Raw genomic sequence first — 15,676 nt, forward strand, 5'->3', positions numbered from 1 at the left:
AGAATCAATTTTTGAAGTTGAATTTGCCCCCGAACACATTGTTAATTTAGTTATTGTGTTCATAATCACATATTTATCTACATTTAATAATTTTATTTTTTAAAATATAAAATCTAAGTACAAGTTATTGAGTTCATTTGGATTTTGTGTCAGTAAATATGAGTATGTATGTCCAATCGTGATGTCATTTTATAAACGCGGTTGCTAAATGATTAAAGGAGTCCAACCACCAGGGGTGGAGCTAGTTAGGTGCCCCATGACAAAATATTTACATTAAATATATATATATATATATATAGTAGGTGTTAAATTCTCTCCACTTTTTTTGTGTGTTTACTTTTTCATATATTTAAACCCTCTTAATCAAAATTCTAGTTATGTCATTGCCAGTCACAACCATCTTTGATACACAATTAGGATAATAGCAACAAAAATATTTGTTTTTCACAAACACAAATATGAATAACTTTGTCCATCAACACTCGAATAGATCAGAATAATAAGAGGGGGAAGGGAAGGTGCAACATGTGTAGCTTGTTTGCAAAGAGCAAAATCATTCATTGCTATGTACTAATACCTTTAAAAAAAACATAATTGTTCCTCTCATTTCCTTTCTAAACAAAAAAAAATGCCAAAAAGAATTCTATACTATACCCTTTTATTTTCTTTCCATTTACAGTAACTTGAGCTCACAACCTATATACAACTAAGAATAATTTCCCTACGAAAGACATTAAAATCATAACAAAATAGTCCTTTTTATGTCGTTGAGGCCTATGGGGAAGACGACGAGACCAATGAAGTTGATGATGAGCAAGGATGTAACGAACCATCTGGTGTATTTCGACATAAGGGGCAAGTAGCATTTAACTTAAGCCATTCATCAATGCATTCAGCATGAAAATAATGGTTGCATTCTGGTATGGTTCTTAATGTTTCTTTAGGCATGTAGTCCGATAGACATATCGGACAAGTGCCATTGTTGGGATTGGGGAGACGTTTGCTCTCCCCAAGCACAGTTTTGGGATATGAATCGATGATTGCTCTATTAAGACCTCTCATGGCGATTGCCGATTGTAGATTAATGGTTGTTGGGAGATTAGAATTCAAATCGCGACGAAGAGTGTAAACTTTAAGTTTACCAAATGCAAAGCTTATTATTCCTATTAAACATACAAAACCTGGTACTCCAACTCCAATTATAATGCCATATTTGGCTCCCCTGGGAAGTCCTGCACAAAATAATACCAACATACTCAATTAATTACCTAAATCAAACTTAATTTCAAACTAGTTACAAACGTACAATTAGTTATATGATTCATGTATTTCTAAGACATTATTTGATGTGGCCATTAAATGAAAGAAATCTACTAGTAGTAGAAAATTCACAATTGTAACATTCAAGGAAGTAGCAAAAGTTCAATGAAGTGGAGATAAAATCACGAGAGATCCTACTTAAAAATTTTAGTAATTTTTTTTAAAAAAAAAATCTAGTGATTTTCTTTCATCTACCTAACTGACTTACTCGTGGAATTATTTGTTGGAAGTAACATGCACCCATGAAATTTGATTTATTCTTTCAAAATTTCAAATTTGACAAATTGAGATCGTAATTTTCCTTTTGTCAACATAAAGTTTTATATAATTAAATCAAACGTCTATACTTGAAAGGGTAGTAATTGTTTTTTTTTTCCTACCAACTCTTTAGCTGTTAGCTCTCTATAACGTGGCACGGTAGCTTTGATCATGGGCGGTGGGCATATATGGCCAAAAATTAAACAACTTTGTGAAATCAGAGCCTCATATTCTTGCACTATGTGTTAATAATGTGACAAATTTGATAGGCATTACGTTTTTGAATTTTGCAGATAAAGTCAAAATTTTACTACTATATATACTTTGGATCTAAATACTTTCCATTAATTTTATCAATTTCAAAATTGATATTTTAAAAATAATTATTCAATTAATAATTATCATTTGCAGAAAGTCACTTTCTTTGTTGATAATAATTAAAATTAAAAAAAAAAGTGACTTATTGAAATAATAACTATTAATACAATTATGAAAAATCAACCTTCAATTTTATTATACTTTCGACTTGTCTATATTAAACCCAAAAAAGGAAAGAAGTAAAGTTGCCCAATAACTTACTCTCAAATAGTTGGGTGCTTTCTGCAATTATGATTTTTTTTCGTTTTATTTATTACTTGGGATAATTATATTTTTGGCCTCTAGATTATTGATGCATTGTAATTGTGGTCATTAAATTAGTTGATTAAGCATATCTTATAATCTTCAGTTAAATAATATATGCTTTTAGTTCCTTAATGTATGAAAAGTGTGATATTTAGAGTCCGTTTGGAAACCAACTTATAAGCCATTTTTAGCTTATTGTGGTGTTTGCCTAATGTTAACTTTAAGCCATAAAGTTCTTAAAGTCAGCCAAAAAATGAAAAGTTAGGATTCTTATCTTCTTTTTTTTCTAAGTGATTAAAGCCATTTTCTTTGATCATGAAAATTACTTTTATATCCCTTATATTTTAATTAAATTCCCAAACTACCCTTTTTATTCTTTTAACCCTAAAATTCACATTATTTTCCTCATTTCTTCGGCATAAACACTTTTATCCAAACACTCAACTGCTTATTTATAAAAATAACTTTCAGCACTTCAAAATTCTAAAAGCACTTCATACATAAAAATTATTTTTTTAAAACCCATCCAAAAGGGCTTTTAGACTATTTTTTAATTATATTATTCTCAAATATGAGTAGTAGTACAAATTTAACAATGAAACCTCAATAGGGAGATGATTTAGCACTTACAAAATCATTAAATTATGGAGATTCATAGTCAGAGGAATCAAGAGTACACATCAACTAATTGAGGGTTAAATATATTTGATCAGAAATCGCAAGGCTTAAAACTAAAAATCATCAATTTGTGAGGGACTAGAAATACTAATTTCCATTATTTATATAAGAAAAATGAAACACGACTTGATCTTGATCAATAAATAATCAAAAGCAACTTTCAACTTCATTAAGTGGAGCTATAATTATTTGACCCCAGAACAAAATTACCAATTTCTTATATCAACTATAAAATAGTTTAGATGATGTAACATGGATGCACATGGACTATGCAACACTACTGATAAGACACTTCACAAATGACATACTAACATCTATAAGTTCAACAACCCCACCAAGAATCAAGTTGAAAATTTTGGAAAGACCTTTTGTTAAAAGAAAATCTAATTTCCTTTTTTTTTTTTTTGAAAACTTTTGGCATACCCCTTTAAACCTTTCTTCTTATACATATCAAATAAAAGTATCTTTTCGAATCAAGTATAAGAAATAATATCTACATAACTAATATATTATACTCTAATACTATTTTTATATAGTATATCAAACGACTTCTTAACGTGCAAAGTCATCCCATTCATACACCAAAGCTAGTGAAAGCTAAATGATAAAAATTATGTTTCACTTAATATTTATATCAAATTAATAAATAGGTGAGATGCAGACGTGTATCGAATGAAGCTTAAGACACGATGGAATATTTATGCTACTGAAAGTTAACTGTGATAAAAATCTACATGGATTCGATATTTAAATTAAACTGATGAATGCAAGGAATATGTCAATCATATACACATCTATCCTTGGTTAAATGATATGTATTCTCACTTTAATTTTTAGCTGATTAATTAATTGGTTTGGTATTAAATACTCAAGGTGGATATATAATCTAATAGGTAAATGGTAATTGATAAAATAATCGAGTTGCACATTAACTTGGATTATTATAACTAGTCTAACAGAAACTTGATGATCACAAATCACAACGTGCATACATTCTAATACAGTACAATGCCTACAATTTCATAAATATTTTGAGATTATTACCCTTATTCCATCAATCAAAGGAGATATAAGAGATATAATAGAGAGAAAGTATTGAAGAACATACCTTTAGAAGGAGGAGGCTGATTTGAACAAGCGATATCAGATCCAGTATCACTCTTAAACCCACAAAGTTTCCCTTGATTCTCACAAATCCTGCAGTTCGGTTCTCTCCAAGTTAACACAAGACCTTCCATTGGAGACCAAAACTGAGAATCTTCCAATTGCAGAGGAACTGAAACTCTAGAATTAATCAATTTACAACCAATTGGTTTTTCTTTCTCATACATACTCGGCGGCATCGCCAAAATCGCCTGATTTCTGCTCGTAATTCCCCGGCAATACAACGGAATCGCTACCTGATAATTTGGGTAACGTAACCAGTCATCCGAAGTACACCTATAAAAACAGAGCGCAAATTCAAAATCAGTATCTGAGAAACTGGTTCTAAAAGACCTGGACTCAAGCAAATCAAAATAGTAATTAAAAGAAAAAGACAAACCTGCCGGCTAATAGTAAAGTAGTGCAGAGCATGTAAACAAGGATCGTAACATTAACAACAAGGGATAGGCACTTAAACACAATAAACATAGATGATAGTCAGAAACTCAAAATCAACTACGTGAATATATTAATCGGAGATCCACCCAGCCAAAGACTCTATTAGATTACTAATAAGAACACCACCTCTAGTAATAAGCTGCAGATGCATCATATCTTATCTAATCAGATCTCCCCAAATAGATAGTGATTAAAGTAAATGGATATGCTTCGTGATTTAAGGACATAGAAAATTCATCTGCTTTGTGAGAATTTCCGATTGACACAAATCGTGATTACTGCAGAATTTGTAAGTCTGCTTACTAGCATTTTCAGTTGAACACTACAATTTTCAAAATGAGTTAGATTCGTATTTAATTACCTGACGATTGTGTAATTTCGTTGATGAGCAGCTCTGAAGTTCGAATTTGTGAGATTGAAATCGATGAGTCGTTTAACAAGGCAGAAATCTGGATCATAAAGGATCATAGACTGAGCAGAGTAATCAATATCTGTAACTAAAAAATCACCCGAAAAAGGGAGTGTTATGATTGTTTGCCCTCTTTCATTGCACGAAAGATCAAAACCAGGGTACCCGCACCGGTCCGATTGCCGGTCTTTTAGCCGGAAAGGAAACCGGATTTCCGGTCCGATACCCATATCTGAGCATAAAGCTGGGTTGCAGACATCAACAGAAGAAGCTGGAAAAAAATTATGGAAGAAGAAGAAGAAAATTATGATGTTAATCATCAGCTTAAGCTCACTAATTTTCATTTTCTTAAGAGAAAGTTGGAAAATTAAGAAGCTTGGTGGAGGTTAGAAATGGTGTTTGAATATATGGGAATTTGAATATTGTGAGAAGTGGAAATTTTGAAGGGAAATTTGTGACGTCTTAAATAAGTTAATTGGGTATTTGGAGTTTCTGGATGAATTTCTGATTCTACTAACATTGAAATATGAAGTCAAAGCGTTTTTTATATTCATATTATAGTTCAATTAAATTTAAATTTACATTAAAAAATTTCATGTCGGGAAATTAAACTTACTTGAACTATTATACCCAATTTGAAGTTGAAATAAATAAATATAGACAATATACTAGAAGAAAAAAAAGTACATTGTAGCTCGAATGATCGGCATAAACCACACCAAAAATGTAATGTAGTGAATGAGGTTGCTTATTTCTTAGCTAGAGATTTTGAATTTGAATTTTGAGTATGAAAATTTTTTGGTAGAAAACATTTTTGAGGTCCAATGCGATGCAAATCTGAATTAGTCGAACTTTAATATAGATTTAATGAAAAAAAAAAAAAAAAAAGATATCGACACAAGTTAACATGTTTTGTGCTTTCCAAATTTCTGTCTGGGTGACGATAAATATATGTTGGTACAAGCGCTTTCTTGATAGGATGTGAATTCATATTAGTGGGATTTTAAATGCAAATAAGATATATCAGATATGAGACGAGAAATGGAAAGAAAATGTAATATATGTGCACTACTATTTTCATACTGATTTAGTTTGTGTTTAAAAGGCTATATTTCAAAATGGTATTTTAATGATTTCTTAACCTTTTCCACATAGTAATTATGTAGAAAAAAAATTACTTTTCAAATTCAACAATTAATTTGTTGTTCTTTTTTCTTTGTTTTCTTTCATAAAAGAGAACATTTTTGAAGTTAATTATGCTCGTTATATAGTGACACGAATAAATTTACGATAAATAAAGTATATCATTTCTATAATTTTAAAAATATTACGTACACGTTTGTTACTTTATTTATAGTCATTTTCTAAGATTAATTAAAAATATTTATTTTTTCTAAAATATTGATTTAAAAGTGTTTAGGTAAAAGACAAATTGAATTAGGTGCCGCGTCATGCACGGGGATCAACAATAGAATATTAAACCATAGCCATCTTGTTTTATTAATTATATTTAGTGGATCAAAAAATAAAATCATCTCAAGTTATGAGTTCAATTGAATTCAATTATTTTAGTTTAATTATATTTTAAAAATTTTATCAAATATATATAAATTATTTTGTTTAGAATCTATTAACTTATAAATACTTGAATTTATAAATTTTAGATTCTGATTCCATCTTTATTAAAAAGTCTTCTACTTTTAATAATTAATCATTCAACTTTCACATATCATCAAGGATGATGATGGCTGATAAAATACATATAGTGTAGGTGTTTGAATAAATTGCATGGTAGTCTTTATATTGAATAAAAAATTAGTGCATTCCATAATTATAAGTGACATAATTTCTATATTGGGGGAAATGGAAAATATGAAACTCAATTAATGTAACTTGGAAGGACCGCAACTATCATGGTCTAAGCATTTTAATTTCTTTTAAGAAAATTACAAAATTAAAGAGGAATTTTTTTTAATCCATATTCGATATTTGTATTAAATTAATTATCATTATTAGTAATTGCGATAGCCTTATAAAAAACGCCTTTTTATTTTAGAGAATTACGTTGTTTGATCATAATGAAGAGTGTTTGACTGACCATCCTAAATTATACGTAACTAAGCAACTATTGAGACTAAGTCGCAATTTGTATTTGTCCATATTTATGAAAGTAGAAACATATTGTTCATACATATTTGTCCATGTGTATGAAAATAATGTCATGTAACATGATTATGGAAACCTAACTACCCAAACGTGTTTTAGGTTTGATAATATTGCAAGTTGGATCCAATTTTTTTGAGTGTTAACATCACACTTAGGACCCATTTGATCATAAATATTGGAAGCAATAAATTTTTTGGCCATAGGATTTATCTTGTTTTGAAAAAAAATAATGGTTTTGGGGTCAAAATATAATTGTTGAGTTCTTTTAAGATTTTTAAATTTACCCCAAACTTTTATACATTTGTAAAAAAATAAAAATCCATCTATTTATACTCCAAATTGTTCTATCTACCCTTTCCCTTCATATACCACACTACTGATTTGGAGATACATGCTCACCATGAAGAAATTGTTCGTAGAATGTGAAAAATGATATTAAAAAATAGTCAATTACTATTATTGTTATTATTTATTTATTTTGTATTGATGGATCTTTTATAATTAACTGTAATTTGTCGAATTATAGAAGTTGGTAATTGTATTATTAGTAGTTTTTACAAAATATCGTGTTATGATTTTTGGAAAATATATTATCTTGAAAATGTTAATTTTTGTGCCAAACTTATAGATGGTTTTGATAGTTTTTGAAAAGGTGAAATTAGTATGTTTCTAAAAATTAAGGCCAAATACATATTCTTTTGTTCCATATTAGTTGATCATCTTTCTAAAAATAGTTGTTCCATGTTAGTTGTCCACTTTACTAAATAAAGAAAATATTAATTATTTTTTTTTATTTTACTCTTGCAATTAATTCTTTTAGAAAGTGTTCACATTTATTTATAAAATTTTCAAGAAACTTTTTAAGGAGTGAATTATTAAAATTATCTTCTTATTTATAATTTCTCAATATGCGTGTAAAAATGAAAATAATCAATTAATATGAGATGGAGGAATTATTACTCACAATTTACTTCTCATTCATTTATGATTATTACTCACAATTTACTTCTCAATTATGTTTTTATTTTATAAATGCTTTTATGTATAAAATAATTTTTTAAAATTATATATACAATGTCGGGTTGGTTTGGTCTCGGGTTGACCAACCCAAGTAAAGTCAAATTTTCTTTTCAATACCTAATCAAGTCAAACCAAATTACCAATCGATTTTTTTTTCCAATTTGACTCAATTTACGATTTGATTCAATTTTAGGTTTGATTTTGTCCACCCCTACTATGTGTCATACTATCATGAGTTGAAAACTTAATTGCTATATATTTTGGATAAATTATTTTGACTACTCAGAATGTTTTACTCCTCTTATTACTCCTTTTTCCTATTTAGATTTTCTGTCAATAGAGTGATTGCTAAACCCTAGGTATATTTTCGGAGAATAATAAGAAGAGACGGTTATAGCTTTCTTTAATATGATTAAAGATAACACTTGAAATGACAAAATTTATTAACTAAAGTAATAAATGACAATAAATTTTTCTAAGATGCTATATATTTTATACATTAACTTTGAATATAAGATAATTTTATTTTGGATTGTTGTTGTTATCCTGAGCGCAAATCAGACGATTTCAAATGATTTTGAGGTATCTAGTAAATTTGAAATATCTTTTTTTTTTAAAATAATAAAATGACTTTCGTAATGGCAAACATATCTTTTTTTTTTCTTTTTTATGAGGTATTCTCATACTTCTTTGAAAATATATTTACTGGCCTTGATTGAATTGTTACAGTAGCATAGAGGTTTTCCGTATATTTGGTCGTTTACTATTTCGATGCTAATGCTACTACTGAATTGATTTTGACTACTCAAAGGTCTAAATATCCAAGACGACTAATTAAACACTTGAGAAAACTAAGAATTTGAGGAAAAAAATATGGACTAAAAAGAATTATTGGTCAATTGTCAAACATGCTTATTAAATTCTCTTGCTAGTTCCTACTATACTTCTAGTTATTTTCCTAGTCAAGAGTTTTTTTATTTTATTTTCATTTTAATTATTGAAGTTGTGAAAAAAGAAGAAGCAATACTAAAATTATGAGCAATGTAATAAAATTTACCTTCACGTTACTATACAAAAAAAGAAAGAAAATGCAAATAAACATTTAATACTCCCACATTTCACATTTTAAATTTACATGACCCAATTCGTAGGACAAAAACTAAACTAATTAATTTTGTTGTGAATTCAAATATAATCTTCAAAATTATTATAAGTCATAATAGTTGATTAAATTAACATCAGCTTGTTTAATTTGAATTTCGAAATAAAATACGAGTTTTTCACGTCTCGATTTAAAAACTAAGTATCAGTCATTAGGTTCTAAATACGCATTATACCCTTCATAATAGTAATATTATCTTGTTTTGGAATGACTGCAGATGCTCAAATCTTCCTTTATTAGTCTACGTGCAACTGCATATTATCATGATAAATAATATTTTATCAGTTTTAATTTATTTATTCTTAATTTTTTTATGTCCATTTAGAAAGAGGGTCTCTTTTCGCATGTTAAAAGATTAAAGAATATTTTAATAGAGTCTATATATCTTTAGTTCATAATTACAAGATTCAATTTTTTTGTTATTTTCTTAAATTTCGTGCAAAGTAAAATAAATAAATAAATTGAAATAAAAGGTGTGTTGGGCATGGAAGAAAACATTTTCTCATGTTCGATTTATTAAAAATTTTGAAAAATATTATTTTCAAGAAAACAAATTCTTTGAAAATAAAAAAAAATAATTTCCTTAATAATTTTTTTTTTGTGAAAATTTAGATATACAAAAATATTTTTAAAAAATATTTTTCTCCGTATCGAACAAACCCGTAGAAAGTATAATTTTTGTGTATCCATTTCTAGAAGAATTTAGTGACAGAAAACCCACCATATATATACCATGAATTCAGATTTATTGAAAAAATAGTTCAAAATGGCGGGAAAATGTCCTTACAGCCCTTTTTGCCTCGAATAATAAAACCCTAGCTCATTTTTTCACAGAGCAATCGCTCTTAATTTGCGTATTTTCTCTTCAATTTCCGTATGTGTAATGGCAGTAAACTTCATCGATTCCACTGATCGTTGCGTGTAAATACCTTTCTTCTTCGTTCCCTTTAGGGTTTCGTGTTCCCGGGTTTTTCTTTTAGGGTTTAATTTGGTTAGGGAACTTATTTCTGGGTTGAAAAATGTCTGATGCATTTGAAGAGGATACTGAGCATACTGTTTCAATTGGAGAGTTTCTCCAAGATCTCGAAGAGCAGGAGCTGGTAATTCACTTTGCAAATTTTGATTTTTTCCTGTCTTATTAATTCCATATGACTTGTTACATTGATAGAATTGGGGATGAATAGTAAATGGAACCATATGCAGCTTCTGTTGATTCGTAGAATTGGAAGTCATGAAGACATTTATTCAATTATAGAATAGTAAAATGTTAAGAGACAAGTGTGAGAATAAGAGAACTGCTAATTTACCTTAAAATGCAAATAGTTTAGTATTAGAATGAAATGCACCCGAGCTCCCCGGGTTTTGTTATGTAGGATGTGTGGGTTACAGCTCATATCTCAGGTTCAATCTCTGTAGCAGTCAAAAAATTGGTATATAAGTGGAAAAGGGTAGAGGTTTAGGTCGATTATCCACTGAGTTTCAAATTGTTTGTCATTATTCCTTGGATTTTTGACGGTTATAAAAAGGAATGAAATTTACTTGAATAGAGCAGAACATATATAGATGATTTATATGGCTAAGGGCCTAATTTGGAAATGATACTTAATCCGCTGATTTGTTGATTGATAGTAATGCCCATCACCAGATGATACTCTTCAATGTTAAGCCTCTTATAGTCTGATGTCTTCTATTCTTTTGCCTTTTTCATTATATTAAACACTTTCTTATGTAAGTTTAATTATTGCCAGTCCTTGAATTCCTTCATGACGTGTCTGAAATTCAAGTATATGAGTGTTTAGATGAACTCAATCAGTAGTTTGTGTGGAACACATCATATTAGCATGAGGTCTAGGAGTTTACCTTTTCCTATGTTAGGCATATAACTTCTCTTGCATTGGAAACAGTATTGATAGTTATATATTGTGTACACTTTATGATGGTCATGTGCTTTCTTACTTTTTGAGACCATAGGTCCATATTCCATACTAACTGTGGAATATTAAGGCTTGAAGATGCAATTTGGGTTAATTATCTTTCAGTTCCATAAATAGATGTTAAAGATTAAAGAACACCTTACATGTAAATTTAAGGTAGGTACTGCCGTGCTGGAGCAAATATAAATTTTAATATGTTAATATTATTTATAGCTAGGCATCGCTGGTCTCAAGCTTGGTTACTAATCTTCTTAATATTGAAAACAAAGTAGAATGATGCTGATAGTTCATATAGCTGGTCTACTAGATTTAGTTTGAGGATTAGATGTCTAGATGATGATGAATGTATAGGCAGGAGTCTGAGCTAATTATTCTATGCTTATGTCTGTGTAAGAGGTAATCTACATGTAAATTTATCTAATCATATGGCGAGTTAATATCTTTTCGCTTTCAGAGTTCCCTCACTAGACCTACTGAAAACTGGATGATAAGTTTGAGAAGATAAACATGGCATTAGGAGCTATGCTACATATTCGCTAGGCACCATCAAATTCGAGTAGTGAATTGGATCTTTGAAATGGTTGAATTAAAGTGGTCAAGTGAACATTAAAGGGCCTCCTTAAATAATTTCTAGAAGGAAATTTGCTCAATTCTTGAACACACTAGTAGTTGTTATAGAATCCTTTCATCCTTTGCAAACATATGCCCATGCTTCTTATTGCTACATAGCAAGACTCTAGATGAAGCCTAAGATGGTCTGTTACATTTGGACTAGTATACTTGTGCTCACTTTTATGTAAAGCAATTGTGCATAGGGTAGAGACGTGAGCAAGATATTATTCCTTCTCATAGAAGAAGTGGTGTAACTATGCAGAACACACTTTGGAAGGTGAGGTGCAAAGCATTTCAAATCAGAATCGGTTGCTTCGCTGAATCTGACTTAAAAATGATGGGAAAGAAAAGGGAAACAAAGTGATAAACTAGGGTTTTACTATGAATTTTCTCCAAATGCGCTTTAGCATCCTGTTTGTGTTTTTCTTTTATCATTTTTCCTTTTTCTGCGAACATTTTTTCTCTCGTGGCAATTCTTTGTTCTCCTTCAAGTGACGAGTCCACTTCTTATATTTCTTTTGCTCCTGGACTTCTCTTTTGCTACTACACTTTGCTTATTCTTTTTCTGCTCTTAAGATTCCTGATTTGTACATTGATTATCTGGAATAGAAAATGGTTCTTTATTGAAGCAAATTATCAGTACAGTTACTTGAGCAATTAAATCAGAAATTAAATGCTGCAAATTGTTATGGTTAAACTAAAAATTGAAATCAATTTGCAATTGATTTTATCTTTCCAAGGATCTGTTAAAATTACAGTTTAAATGGTTTTTAGTAAGAGTTGAGATTAAATTTGCTATAATTGTATATTGGATGTAAGTTAGTATTGCTAATAGCAGTTTTGATGGTATAAATTTAATACATGTTAAGTTTTGTATTATCTGGAAATGGTGCGCTTTTTGACAAGGGTAACATAAAAAGTAGTGCGTTTTACTTCGAACATTGTTACTAAAGCCATCGGTTTGTTGCTTAAAGCGAGGAAGCGAGGGGGCATCACTTAATGGGTGAAGCTCTGCACGTTAGAGAAGTTTGCACTTCATAACACGGTGTAAAAGTGATTCCAATGAGAATCAGTCCCTTCATTGAATCTCAACTTTGAGGAGTTTGAATTAATATCGACATTATTGTATATGGGATGTTGAAAATTAGTTATTTGAATTGCATATAACTTTTATCGTACAAGATTCATAGATGCTTGACCACCCCTCACCCCCACTCCCTCTAAATTGTGCCTTCACTTCAAAGAAGCATGTGCCTTAAGTTTTCATCTTGACCAGTGAGTTGATCATGATGTTTTCAATTTGACCGTTTATTTTACTGTAGTATATGCTTTAAGTTTTTTTCCCTTTGGGATAAATCATTTCGGTAGGAGGCAGATCTGGTCTTAGGTGGTGATGAAGGCACGGAATGCACCTATAGTAAAGGTTATATGAAGAGACAAGCTATTTTTTCTTGTTTGACATGCACACCAGATGGGAATGCTGGGGTCTGCACAGCTTGTAGCCTTTCTTGCCATGATGGTCATGAGGTATTCACTAATCTTAGAGCTTGCCTTTTTCCTGCATATAATTAATGATTAGGTTAATGATCTCAGGCCGCTGATGGTAAAGCATTTCTGCTTATGTTCTTAAACCCAGGACTACCTAGGGAAATGAATACCCATGTCACTATTTTGTCTTTTAAAATGTAAAGAAACAGTCTCTCTTCCTCCACGAGGTAGTGGTAATGTTTGCGTACACTTTACCTTCCCTAGACTCCACTTTGTGGGATTTCACTGGGTATGTTGTTGTTGTTTGGGTTCTCCCACAAGTGATATTTTTGTGAAACCAAGACTCTTATGTGTTAATAATGTTATCTAGTATAGGGCACAACTTTTTCAAATTGAGTACTATGGTGCTCTTTCATATTTTTGTTCTTTCTGGTTATAATTTAAACATCTTACTTCTTACATTGAGATATATTAATCTTGTTTCTTTTTTAAATTTTGGAATGCTGGTTGAACAAGATTTTGGAACTATGGACGAAGAGAAACTTCAGGTGTGACTGTGGAAATTCAAAGTTTGGGGAGTTCTTCTGCAAGCTTGATGCTAGCAAAGATGTTGAAAACACGAAGAATTCATATAATCACAATTTCAAAGGTTCATACTGCACTTGTGGCCGGCCATATCCTGATCCTGATGTTGAAGACCAATTGGAAAATCTCCAATGCTGCATCTGTGAGGACTGGTTTCATGAGGAGCATCTTGGTCTTGAGTCCTCTGATATGGTTGTTGGCTCTTGTTTTGCTTGCTTAATTTCTGCCGATCATCTTCAATTCCCTGACATTTTATTTCAAGGAGTTAGTTTCAGATATTTCAGGGATCGTAGCTTTTGAAAATTGTTGTTGTGCATTCATGTTGTTCCTTGATTCTTGTCCATCACAAAGGATATATACGCCTTATGTCATGAGATCAGATATTTCCCTGTAACCTGCATTACTTGTTCCCTGATCTGTTGGTTGTAATTTAGCTCTTATGACTCATTTAGTTAAAAAAAAGCTAATCCTTATGCTCTTTTTACAGGTTCCAAGGGATGACAGAGGGGAGCCTCAATTTGAGGATTTAATCTGCCAGGGGTGTGCAACTGTTTGTTCCTTTTTAAAGCTATATCCTGATTCTATCTTTGCACCAGTCCAGCAGCAGACTGCTACAAATTCCTCAAAGGACAAGGAGGTGGTTGAAGATTCTCCCTTGACTGTGGGATCTTCTAAGGAGCTTAACAATGGAAGTTCCTCAATTGAGACTCCCGTACCTGATAATAGTCCTAAAGAAGACAGCAATGGGAAGGCTGTTCTTCATGGAGAAAACGCCGCAACAAACACAATCCTTAATCAGTGTAACAAAGTTGCTGGTCCTAGTACCAAATGTGTTGTTGGACTGAATTTGTTAGAAGCTCCAACTAGCCTTGAGAAAAGCAAGTCAATGTTCCTTTCGAAAGACTGGAGAGAAGTCCTCTGTAGGTGTCCAAATTGCACAGAATTCTACAAACAGAAAGGTCTTGCCTTCTTACTTGATAGAGAGGATACAATTGCCGAATATGAGAAAATGGCAAAGCAGAAGAGAGCTCAACATGAGCAAGAACAGAGCGCTGAGTTGCTTAATAATATGGGCCATGTTGAGAAAATGGAGGTTTTGACTGGTATCGCTGACCTTAAAGATGAGATCGGTACCTACCTGGTATGTCCCTCATCCCTAACTGTTACTATTTAACTGATATTTCTCATTTTCTCAGGATATAGCGCTTGAGCATTCTTTTACCATAATATTTCCTTGACAGGCATCCTTCGATCCATCAAAGCCAGTTACATCTGATGATGTTCACAAGATTTTTGAGAATCTTGCCCAGAAGCGTAGGCGTATGACTTGAGTTTTTTCGAATGTTAAAGGAAGTAGGTTTGCAGCTGCACATCTAGTGTAGTTAATTTAGCTGCTCAACGCTAAAGTATGCAGTAGTTTTAACTGCTCTATTTACAAGGAGAATTCTTAAAGTTGCTTCACTACTATCTAACTTTAGCTTATCATGTTGTGTTAGCTATTGTGAGACAATGTGATCATGTTACTATTGAGCTCAAAGAACTCCTTTGGGTTATCGAAAGTATCTGTCGGATTAAATTTTCTTGCTTATTTCCTCTTTACAATTAATTTTACATGGTCCATGTTCTAGCTTCAAGAAAGGGGGCTTATTGTAGTAACTTGTATTGCAAATTTGCATATTAGTTTGAGATTGAGGCGCAGTTTTTGTTGTTACCAAATGAATAATTTAAAGCAAGTAAATCAGACAACATTCTCTACAAGTTATCTTCATACAATAAATATAAGGGTATTAAAAACTAATGATTTTTGTTTGTACTGGA

At 31.0% G+C, this 15,676-nt stretch overlaps 2 protein-coding genes across 2 annotated transcripts; one reads left to right on the plus strand and one right to left on the minus strand.

Moving 5' to 3' along the window:
* Positions 1-476: 476 nt before the first annotated feature.
* On the minus strand, positions 477-5,357 carry LOC129890162 (RING-H2 finger protein ATL20-like). Its single transcript, XM_055965714.1, has 3 exons — positions 4,844-5,357; positions 3,989-4,320; positions 477-1,232 (listed from the first exon to the last, which is right to left on the minus strand). The coding sequence occupies exons 1-3, from the start codon at positions 5,233-5,235 to the stop codon at positions 775-777; spliced, it is 1,182 nt and encodes a 393-aa protein (XP_055821689.1). The 5' UTR covers positions 5,236-5,357; the 3' UTR covers positions 477-774.
* Positions 5,358-9,985: 4,628 nt separating this feature from the next.
* On the plus strand, positions 9,986-15,469 carry LOC129890164 (uncharacterized). Its single transcript, XM_055965715.1, has 5 exons — positions 9,986-10,339; positions 13,154-13,312; positions 13,790-14,050; positions 14,346-14,999; positions 15,100-15,469. The coding sequence occupies exons 1-5, from the start codon at positions 10,259-10,261 to the stop codon at positions 15,187-15,189; spliced, it is 1,245 nt and encodes a 414-aa protein (XP_055821690.1). The 5' UTR covers positions 9,986-10,258; the 3' UTR covers positions 15,190-15,469.
* Positions 15,470-15,676: the final 207 nt, after the last annotated feature.

Source organism: Solanum dulcamara, chromosome 5 (genome assembly GCF_947179165.1).
Source record: "Solanum dulcamara chromosome 5, daSolDulc1.2, whole genome shotgun sequence".
NCBI classification, from domain to species: Eukaryota; Viridiplantae; Streptophyta; class Magnoliopsida; order Solanales; family Solanaceae; genus Solanum; species Solanum dulcamara.

Coding starts and splice junctions, on each gene's coding strand:
- LOC129890162 (XM_055965714.1), bottom strand. CDS start 5,235: ATGAAAATTAGTGAGCTTAAGCTGATGATTAACATCATAATTTTCTTC. Junction 4,321..4,843: donor CGAAATTACACAATCGTCAG/GTAATTAAATAC, acceptor CTGTTTTTATAG/GTGTACTTCGGATGACTGGT. Junction 1,233..3,988: donor TCAGCCTCCTCCTTCTAAAG/GTATGTTCTTCA, acceptor TATTTTGTGCAG/GACTTCCCAGGGGAGCCAAA.
- LOC129890164 (XM_055965715.1), top strand. CDS start 10,259: ATGTCTGATGCATTTGAAGAGGATACTGAGCATACTGTTTCAATTGGA. Junction 13,313..13,789: donor CTTGCCATGATGGTCATGAG/GTATTCACTAAT, acceptor TGGTTGAACAAG/ATTTTGGAACTATGGACGAA. Junction 14,051..14,345: donor GTCTTGAGTCCTCTGATATG/GTTGTTGGCTCT, acceptor CTCTTTTTACAG/GTTCCAAGGGATGACAGAGG.